This window comes from Pollicipes pollicipes, unplaced genomic scaffold (assembly GCF_011947565.3).
Source record: "Pollicipes pollicipes isolate AB1234 unplaced genomic scaffold, Ppol_2.1 Scaffold_4219;HRSCAF=4965_pilon_pilon_pilon, whole genome shotgun sequence".
Classification (NCBI taxonomy): domain Eukaryota; kingdom Metazoa; phylum Arthropoda; class Thecostraca; order Pollicipedomorpha; family Pollicipedidae; genus Pollicipes; species Pollicipes pollicipes.
In genome coordinates this window covers 35,785,023-35,796,151 of record NW_023596448.1, presented here as the reverse complement: position 1 = coordinate 35,796,151, position 11,129 = coordinate 35,785,023, and the positions used below count along the sequence as shown (strand labels likewise).

At 51.6% G+C, this 11,129-nt stretch overlaps 1 protein-coding gene across 1 annotated transcript; it reads left to right on the top strand.

Moving 5' to 3' along the window:
- The first annotated feature begins 7,105 nt into the window (after window positions 1-7,105).
- Window positions 7,106-8,500, top strand: LOC119095901 (uncharacterized). Its single transcript, XM_037218760.1, has 3 exons — window positions 7,106-7,189; window positions 7,536-7,853; window positions 8,239-8,500. The coding sequence occupies exons 1-2, from the start codon at window positions 7,178-7,180 to the stop codon at window positions 7,809-7,811; spliced, it is 288 nt and encodes a 95-aa protein (XP_037074655.1). The 5' UTR covers window positions 7,106-7,177; the 3' UTR covers window positions 7,812-7,853; window positions 8,239-8,500.
- Window positions 8,501-11,129: the final 2,629 nt, after the last annotated feature.

Below are 11,129 nucleotides of genomic sequence, written 5' to 3'. Positions count from 1 at the left end.
CGGCCGACACTGTCACGACGGGCCGACCTGTCACATCGACGGGCCGACACTGTCACATCGACGGGCCGACACTGTTGCATCGACGGGCCGACACTGTCATCGACGGCCGACACTGTCACTCGATCGACACTGGCGCGCCGACACTGCCACATCGACGGGCCGACACTGTTCACATCGACGGGCCGACACTGTCACATCGACGGCCGACACTGTTGCATCGACGGCCGACACTGTCACATCGACGGGCCGACACTGTCATCGACGGGCCGACACTGTCACATCGACGGGCCGACACTGTTGCATCGACGGGCTGACACTGTCACATCGACGGGCCGACACTGTTACATCGACGGGGCACTGTCACATCGACGGACCGACACCGTCACTCGACGGGGCCCTACATCAGAAACGTTCTCTCAAACACAGCAATTGCAGAGTACTTCACTCAGAATTAGACCCTGAATACGCCTATTGGAATTTCGCGTCGCCAAAAGGCATGTTTCAGTACGTGTAAGCATGCAAAGCCGAAAAAGTTCTATATATAGGAAAATTTTCAGGAAAATTATTACCGTTCGCGTAATCTTGTACAGGGCAATCCTTTACAATTTTTCCGCAGGGCTCTATCTTTTTAGTCTGGCAACGACACGAGTGGCATCACAAACAATTAGTAAGCAGTCAAATGGTGGTATGTTCCATCCCGTGTTTGTAGCGTTACACATGTCGGCAATGATATAAGGCTTTCAACTCCTTGTCAATAGTTACATTACCCCTCCAACCAAGTGAAGACATATTTCAGGACACTGTGTGGTCGGTGCGTTCGTAGTACTTTATGGTTAGTGTAGGCATTTGTGTCAAAAACCTGTCTGCAAACGCCCTAGCAGATTCATCAAAACCGGGCTTGAGTTTGACGCATTTATGTTGCGTGGGCGCCGACAGCTTTTTCTGACCGGACGGAGGCAACTGGTGTCTAGCTCTGGTATGAGTTGTTTTCATAACACCCGATGGGCGTGCCCGGTATCTTAACCTGTTAAACGTCATGCCGAAATTAAACAATTCAAGACATGATTGGACACAAGAGTATAATCCACCAACACCTGTTAGGTAGACGTTGACACAAAAGGAAGATACGCTCAGTTATATGAAATAAAACATGAGGTATATTCATTCGAATTCAAGGCAACTACAACATCGAGCCCGCTGAGTACAGGCATCCACCGACAGTCTCGAATGCCTCAGTCACAGTTGTTACACCGTCCACTGCAGGTGCTGGAAGCAGTCGTCCCTTTTGAGGGAGCGATCCACTGCCTCCGCCGGTTTGAAGCGCTCATAGCACCTACCTGCATCCTGCTTGGTGGTATGCTGGTAGGCGGGAAGTGGAATCTCTGTGGGGTCAGCCATGTCCTTTGGTTGCCTATTCTGGGGATTCTGATGTTGTTTTACTGGTCGAAATCGAATTACCAAATGCGTCACAGGAGAAAAAAGACACAATTCATCCTGAAACGCATTGATATTGATGCCTATTGGATGGGTTATTATGAACGCCTTGCATTCGAATACATTTTTCTGGCGGTAATCCAGGGGTATTAAGTCAACAAGTTTTTACCTTGACAGAAGTATGCTGGACCCTCGGAATGTTTTTAAAGAATGTTTTGATAACATTAGGTCGGGTTTAGGTATCCGTCCTCTGCAGTCTGCGCCAGCCATCAGATCGGTGATTAATAATCCTACCGGGCCGCATTTGCCAACTTGTTCAAGCAGGTTGTTCATAAGTGTACCGCTGCCTGCACCCGTGCCTAATGCAACGCACTGCGCCACCAACATACCAGACATATGTGAATTAATAATGCCCTGCATATGCTTTACAGGTGAAGCGCGTGATGCATTGCACAGCGAACAAACTGGTTCCACAAACATCCATGAGCGATTGCCCGCAGACCAGCATCTGCAAGTCATCGCGTTGTATCAGATTACTCCCGCGCTTTGAAAATCCTGTCTGACAAACTCCCGCTCACTCTGCTCTGTTGGAAGCATTATCAACACCAGCTGCAAGCACGCCACGCGTCAAAAACCGTTAGGTTCTGACATACATCGAGACATCAGCACGGACGCGATAGCGGCACCTGCGCCGTATCGCTCTCCTCCCGACTCCAGGCCTCGGCCAGCACGACGAAGATCGCCCCGGGCGGAGATCAGACGCAGCCGACCAATCATCGACATGCCCGGATCGCCCCAGGCGCAGACCAAAAGCAGCCGGCCAATCACGGGCCGACCCGGATCGCCTCAGGCGCAGAGGCCTCGGGGATTGCGGTCGGCACAGGCCTGTGAGCTGACCTTGGAAGACTTCTAAGTGTGTATGACACACAAAACCGCTTGTGGCATGGTACCGTGCATGCGTGGTGAAAAGTTGCGCATATTTACGCAAACTGCAAATACTTTTGGTAGGGTAGTGCAGACCATTTCGCCACGCGCCAGGCACACTGCTGTAGCAAATAGCTGTGCCGCTCGGCCATGTTCCTGTATCATATCGCCCCGTGCTGTTCGATAATAGTGATAACTACCATCAAATTACGATATTGAAGATTGCAATCTGTATTATCGTAACGATGTTAACGGTCGTAGCGATGGTAACGATAATACAGATTGCAATAATGGATAATGTAGTGCACTATGCATATTTCGTCCCACCGTAGCGAGATCATCATCGTCTGGGTAGCCTGGAGTTTATTGAAGGGATTGTGCATACCACAAAGCTACTGGTTTTCTCGATCAGGCGGAATGATTAAACTACGTGTATCGTTTTTTGCTTTGGTTCACATGTTTCTGATTCGTCATCTGTCATAATGCTTTGGACTAGAACGTTGCTATAATGATAGTACAAAACAGCGTACCTGCCCTATGTTCCATAATGTAGTTGTTGGTACAAAACATGACTGTACTACTCATCGAGGCATACTACTTCAGTGTGCATGGTTACATATGGATCGGCATGTTGCCTAAATTTAAACTCTTATAACTCAGCGTTTTGGAATTTTTCTTGTCCAAGTACGTTGGAGATTCAACAATTCAAAAAGAAAACCGACCGTTATTTGCCATGGGTGGCTGCGCGGAACCCCGTTAAGCATAGCTTGTTGCAAAGACTGACACTCCCGACTTTGACGACTTGTTTATTCTCGCGGGCGTTTCTGAGTAGGTCTGACTGCTGCAGACCGCGCGCTCGGACTCTCCCACCGCTGACAGCACACGACATGCACCAGCGGTCGTGGCTAGACCGCCCGCTCCGCGTGAGAGCGGAAGAGGGCACGTTCGCCGACCGCAGCGCGCCCTCAGGCGTGACCAACCGCCGCGGGGCATCCCGCACGTGACCGCAGCTGGGCGTGGTCGCTCCAGTCTCGCCCGGTGCGCTGACATCGACGGCGCGGCAGACAGAGCACGCCACTGGGTGGCAGGCGGACGACTGCGGAGCTGATCAGCGGGTTCGCCGCTGATCGCTGTTGCTTGCGTTTCACTGCATGAGGTGCTGTTGCAACAGTGCCAATATTTGGTTTATGCGTTTTATTAATGTTTCTGTGGAAGAAATGTTCGGGGCGCAGGCCAACACGTCTTTTTTTCTTAGTGTCAATGAGTAAGGAAAGGTGCGCAACTCATACGGTGGCTGCACTTACTGGCAAAATAAAACGCATAAACTTGGCACTTACTTGAGCCCCAGCCGCTTATTTTCGCGGCCTGGAATCATTGAAATTTGCACGTATCTGTGCCATATAGCCAATTGTAAGCGAAGCATGAAAGAAATGGCCTGCTTGTATAGAGGCCTCCTTCCAGCAAACCGAGATTACATGCTTCATGCTGTTGTCGTTTTATGTTGTCATAAGTTGTCAGATTTCGTTGGATAGTGGTGCTTGAACTAACGTGCTTCTGGTTCATTCGCTGTCACCAAGGCTCGTGTCCATCCAGAACAAAGTTCACTCTTTGTGTGAAAGACACGGCCATGATTTACGGTCCCAAATGCCTTACTGGGTAATTCGCCCTGGTGAACACTTCATCCTGTTGTCAGCCACCACAAATGTGAATGAGATCTTACACGACAAAGCATCCTGCATTGTCGCGCAACTGGGTTGCAATGGCCATCTCCGGAAGTTCCATTCGTCCTGTAATTGCGCTCGCCTTGAAGCCAGGGCAAGAGCGGCTTATCAGCCTTGTCTCTCCGACGGCCCGGCCGGCGGTCCACGTGTTCGTCCATCACACTTGTAGTGGCACTACGCGCCTGTCAGGTGTGGAGATCGATATGTCAGACATACACAGCATGGTGGCTGTTTTTCGCCACGACTGCCCGTCAGTGCGCCATGACTGAGAGAAAAACAGAGCCCTCGTTAACAACCCGAACCCTGTTAACGATTATGCAATAAGGTCAGCAGCGTTTTGTAGCTGCCTTCGTGGGGATGCATGTTAAATGATCACGCATTCATTTCCGAGTCGGGGAACATACTCGTGTGTCGACACTAACTAAGTTGGTTTTAATTAATGACCGACTTTGAAAAAGCTTCACCAACAGCTGTACGGATTTGTGTTATTTTTCTAGGAAGTGACCTATGGCCCCCAAAAGTCGCATAGGCTTTGAAGTTGCCATCACATTTCCCGTATGAGAACCTGGTTGACATGACTGACTCCAAATATGCGTTTGAGGCCGGCTGCTGGGCGTTGGCGCCCTCTCCTACCCTCCCAGCAAACTTCCCTAAACAGCATTTCTGCAGTGCCAGAAAGAAGAGAAACGAAAAAACGGAAATGTTGTCGGTAGAGCTACCCTGGAAAAATGCACAGACATTACCGCCGGCGTTTTGCAGCACATACTACCTTAGTGGCGTTGTAAACCAAGAGTTTGGAACGCTCCGTAAAGCTGAACTGTTCGGGAACATGGCATTTGATCGCTCCACGACCTGATTTTTCGTACTTTAATGCCTCTTACGTCATTGCTGCTGTTTTTCGTCCTCACACAGGTCAGTTACTTTAAATGTCACATCAAGATGATGGTCCTCCTACCACTTTATTCCGTTCTACAAGTTGTACTGTTTTACACTGCATTAGATCTAACTAACATTGTTCCGTCTTTTTCGCGCCAAATTGCAGAATTTGCTGTTAATCATCGCAAGTTGCTTGCTATGGTTTGGGTCTGGGCCATTTTATCGATTTTACCTGAAAGCCTCGGAACGAAGTGAAGGGCTGAACACGAACGTCGGTGAACAACGCATTCCTCTAAAGTCGAGAGTCCGAAGGTTCTTTTTCGTGACTGGTTTGACTAGGTAGCAACTGCTGGGAATGTCTCGGCACCCGCTTGGCACGTTGTAAGAATCACCCTCGCCCTGCAGAGGATCAGAGTCGAGGCATGTAAATGATTCAAAGCTTCCTCTCAGCGCGCAAATACGTGGCGGCCGCGGATCCGGCCGACGAGTGAAGTCCGTGGGTGACCTTACCGTGTCCTCTGACCACACCCTGGCTGCAGCCGCTCCTCAGAGGGCGGTCCCGGACGGGCAGACCGCCGCCCGGAGGTTGAACCCATTCAGCTCTGTGTGCACGGCGCTCCACTGCTAGATGGCATATCTTACGGCACGTGATCTTACCGCATGCACGTGATAAAATTGTCAGATCTCAAACTCCAGGTAGCGTGGGTGGAGCTTTGCGCCGCCTTTGGAATGTTCATGTCCCCCACTCGAAATGTTGAGCCCCCCCCCCCCCCCAATAATACTTTAATCCTAGAGCTAAATGCATTGAAGGGGGAGGAGGGGATTCGGAAGAAGTCTGCTCTGCATTCAAAACGATGGGCTACCCCCCCCCCCCTTTTCGTGTTTTTGACGGATGCTCCATCTCTGGCAGACAGTACCTGTCAGCGTCTGAATCGTCTGCCTTAAGATGTTGGGATCTTTCACCTAACTCACCATGCATGCTTTATGCTGATGTACCCAGAGTAGGTGCTAACTTTCAGCAGGAGCGCGGCTAACACTCTGACCAACAGCAGGCCAACAATGACTCAGGGTGAAATTCTCAACCAATGTTTTCAAAGATGATGTTGTTTGATGCATTCGTCGCATGACACGAAACGTCTGCAAGCGAGACCGTGAACATCTGCCGGTAGCGATGCTGAGGAACATCAAAAATCACAACGAAGGCTAAGCAAAGGCGATGTCTTTCATCGCGTCCTGGCAAGTGGCGCAGCGTTTACTCGCGATGGTCGCCTCAGTACTAACGGGTGCAGCGAGCGATGAACCGTGGAACACCGTGAAATGCGTTTGTGTTTCAGGACATGAGAAACAATGAAGCCACTAAACCAGCCACAACCTTTGACTGAACTGTTCCAGCTTTTGGGACGATCAGAAATGTCGAACATAGCAGGGGTGCTTGAGGGTGTCACACCACCTTCCGCAAAATGCAAATGTCACAATTTTTACACACAGATTTCACCCTGTTGCCTCACACAGCGCGTGACAGCACGTAATGATGAATCGACACCAACCAGCGGCCAAACCAGTGGTAGTTGGCGTAAGTACTCATCGCAAGGTACTTCCTTATTTTAATAGCCACGTTCAACCTCAGTATCTGGAGCGTTTCATGCTTTTATAAGGTTTTGACAGCGAGTATCTGTTTGCGTGTTGCCATGCCCTTACCGCGGTGCAAACTCCATACAAAGGTGAAGCATTCCCTTTTGCAGTTTTACGTTGTGATGGCCACAAAAAGGTGAAATTCCAAGAGGTAAATCCGACATACTCCCGCCTCCGCACATTTTACTCGGTTGGCGTGCCCACCACGCAAAAAAAAACCACCTTTGAGGACTCATTTTCCCGTTGAGGACTCATTTCCCCATATCTACCCTTGTCCACCGCTATCGCCAGCTCACATCGCACCTCCTCCGCCCTTGTCCACAACGCTGCAGGAGGCAAAAGACAAGTTTACACGCAGATGATCCCATCCCCGTCTCTGCCGTCACCGCACGCAGGCGCCCTCCCTGGCGTCCCTCGGCGCGCCACTCCCGCCGCCGCGGCGCCCACGGCGCGGCCGGTGGAGGGCCACGCCTCTCGCGCGGCTCCCAGCCGGATGTGCCCCGCGGCGGGGTCGCATCGACGCCGCGTATATAAGCGCCGGCCCGCCGTCTCACAGCGTTCTTGTGAAGAGAGACAACCCAGCCAGCAACATGATCCGTGCCGTGAGTACTACGGGGCTCGGGTGGTCTGGGCTAGCTGACAGAACGCGTCTCCTACTGGCAGCGTGGGATGTGATCGGCTGTTTCTGTCATTTTTCCGTCATTTTCTTGTTCTGTCTGGGCCGGGTCGACGTTTGCGTGGTCTTGAAATCATGAAAGTCATCACATTATTTTCGATGGGATCGCAAGTCATACCCAAACTCTGTCGATAGACTGATAACGCCTTTCGTTTCCTTGCGCATCGAGTGCTCTTGTGACCGTTCCGCGCCGCTCTGCCGTCCACGCAGTGCTGATACTGACGGCACCAGCTGGCCTGACCCGACTTGACCTGCGCGCCGTCCCCCTTCAGGTCGTCTTCGCCCTGGTGGTGGCCTGCGCCACGGCCGCGTTCCTCCCGGTCGTGGACGTGGACCGCTCGTTCCCGGTCCGCGATGAGTTCGACCGGCCGATCTACACGCTCGGCGACAAGGCCGCCTTCGACGTGCGCACCAAGACCCTGCGCACGGAGCAGGACGTGCCGATCGTGCCGGTCGCCCCCGTCGCCCCCGTCGCCTACCACGCCGCCCCCGTCGCCTACCACACCGCCCCCATCGCCTACCGCGCCTCGCCCCTCGCGGTGTGGTAAGCGTGTACGGCGCCCACGCCGTCCGCTACATCTAAGCGATAGGTGAGCGAACTGGCTGGCGCTGGGTGCTGGTTTGGTGCTGAGGTCTTCTGGTGCTGAGGCCTTCTGGAGCTGACTCCTCCTTGGTCTGAGGCCTTCCAGTGCTTAGGCCGTCTCAAGCTAGGGCTGACGGGGCGGGCCACTTTTCACTTTGTTGAGGTTTTGGTTTCTGGGCCGTCCCACAGCGTCCTCCTCTGTTGTTTGGTTCCAGTTCAATGTTTTAGTTTTAGAAATGTCGTCTTGGTTTCCAAATGATGCGTCCCGAAGCCGTATTTTGACAACGCATCACGGTCGTGCCTTTTCGGGGTTCCGCGCTGCCGACGATCGTGTTGCTCGCGCGCTCGCCGCCCGCGCTGACCCCGTGCGTGACGGTCCTCGTCTCCTGCAGGGCGGTGTTGAGGAGACCTCCGCGGCTGGCGGAGGCGGCAGTTCGGGACACACGCCTTGCGAGCACACCGGGCCGGGTCGGGCCGATCCGAGTGACCCGGCGAGCTGGGCGTGACGTCACACCCCTGGCTGTGACGTCACACCCTGGCGCCGCGTCAGCGACGGCCGAGGCATCACACTTCACAAGACCCCGTCACATTCCAAACAACCGCGGTCATCTGGGTTGATTTGCACTCGTGCATGGAATACACGTTTTGAGATGATACCGGGTTTGAGGGAGCAGTGAAGGCCTATGAAGGCGTGGAAGTGAGTGGAGAGGGGAAGAATTAATACGATGCTTCGGTGCCTCAGAGAAAAGAGGAGGCTTTGGAATTAAATGTAACGGCAAGGGGCTTGAGAACCCATGACAGATTTATCATACAAGATACATCATTACCAGAACTACCCATGGTGTCACCGACAGGCACACGGGCACGGTCTTTATCCGCGATGCATCGGTCAGAGCCAGAAAAGAATCGGTCAAAACTACCTACGCGTTCCCGCAGTCGCTTTTAAAAAACATGATAATTTTATGGTCGTGTAAGGCTCAAGTAAATTCTAACAGATCTAATAAGAGCACTCGCGTAGCCCAGCAGCATTACAGGAATATTTCCATCACGAATGTCTTGAGCAGAGTGAACCAGGGAGCATCGTATATGCACACGTGGAGTGCATCGTTGACTTGTCCTCTTCACTCGTTGACTTGTCCTCTTCACGGATCGATATGTCCGATTGATTGTGTATGGGTGGATCCGAGGATGAGACTGGACAGTTTCAGTATACACGACCCGGTTTAGTAGTGAATTTGATGACAAATTTATTCGCCAGGAGGGAAGATGTTAAGCTGAGAGCAATTCCAGGGAAATTTGGGTATGCAAGTTACATGCTTTTTGTACCTTTTAGCTGTCTTTCAAAGGATCTGGGCGCACAAAAAACAGCATCAGGTTGATGAAGGACGCTTTTCAGTAGCAAGCGTCAACATACGCTAAAGGTGTTGACTACAAGGGCGCCAGCTCGCCCAAATCTCTGGTTCCCGACCAGAAGCGCTGTTTGCTTTATATTGAACACATCCACCACGTGACGCTCCGCGACTTTGCCAATTGATTCGAAAGCAGGGGGCGCCCCACCCTTGCCTCCGGCTCTTGCACCCTTACAAGCCCCGAAGGAAATGCAATATTTAAATTTTCTCGCCGGAAACTGGAGGCGTTAGCTTCTAATCCTTAGTCGAGAGCTGCTGATTTACACTTCCTGTGTTAGGAAGCATTTCGTAGCATTTAGTGGGGAACATTTTCGTAGCATTTAAAATAATTTTGTGAGATAACACCCGGATCAGTGCCGCATCTTTCCTCGTCCACGGATTTATAGCTCTGTTTCGTGATCAGTGCAAAAGTCCGTGCCTTTCATATGAGTGCAGTGAGAAGCGATTATCACGTCGGATTTTGATAATTATGCTAATGTTTTAGTCCATGGCGCAGAAATGGCACTAATTCGAGTTCTGGATGTGTTTTGTTGTTGTTTTCTCAAAATGCCAAATTACCTCTTCCTCTACGAGAGACAAAACCTTTTTGAAAATGTGGTGAATCCAATCCCTTTAAATTGGGCTGATATGCGAGTGTGGCAACAGAGACAGCTTTGGAGAATGTGTTTACATAAGGGATTGAACGGGATGGGATTTTTAGCACCGGTAAAAAGATAGCGTCATGGTGTATTGGGTTTGAATTGATCATGTTAAACTCTGCTGGACCCTCCAATATATGAGTTAAGTGGAAGCCGTAATCAGTCAAATACAATGTCTGAAGGGCTAAATTTGACGCATAGTTATTCCACTTGTAAAACGCAATGACATGTAACCCATAGTTGTTTTTTTTTTGTTTTTTGCTTCCAGGACGCACCTCGTCCTTTGTCACGTGCCAACACAATCCGTGACGGTTATCTGCTGACTGTCAGTCAGAAGATCCGTTATCTTTCGCCATTCTCCTTTCGAGCCATTTGAACTTACCCGGGTTCGCATGTTCCCAGCATTACGGAAAGATAGTTGACTACTGGGACTGCAGCAGTGCAATGTGACGACGGCTGCGTCGGGGCGGCCTCTCGGGTGTCCGGGACTCTCTTACGGGAGGGGCGGGGGGGAGCTCCCGGGTGTCTCGGGCGGGGCTTTCGGGCGTCCGGGGTTCTCGTACGGTGGGCTCTCGGAGGGCTCCCAGATGTCTCGTGCAGGGCTCTCGGGCGTCCGTGGCTCTCGTGCGAGGGTTCTCGGGCGGGGCTCTTGGGTCTTCGGGCGGAGCTCTCGGGCTTCCGTGGTTCTCGTGAGAGGGCTTTCGGGCGGGGCTCCTGAGTGTCTCGGGCGGGGCTCTCGGGCTTCCGGGGTGACAAGTCAGTGCGGGCGTGGCTTTCGACTGTTTTACACGTGTCTGTCTGACAAGAGGAACTGCTCTGTGACGAGGCGTTTAACGTCTTCCGATAGCATCAGTGCGGGCATGGCGACTCAGCGAGAATCGTCCGAAAATTATACAGCTATGGGTGATACCTATGGGATAGTCTAGTCACATAATGCGATGAGTGCCTCAAGCCTATTTCCGTGGCGATTATAAGCTAAGTTGAGCTACTGTTGCGTAAACTGATCATAACAGCATTCTCTCCCCCTGCTTCCCTTTCCTTTTACCGGGTTACTGTGGTATTTTGCTGCCAACGTTGTTAACAAAACATGATGTCAACAGTATTCTGAAAACATTAACTGCATCATGCATAGCATATTGCATTTAGATCCGCTTCGTTGTCATATGCCCACAATTCACGCTATTCCAGGTGTCGGGTCCTTCAACAGCATTCCCTGTCACCACTTCAGGAGCTGAG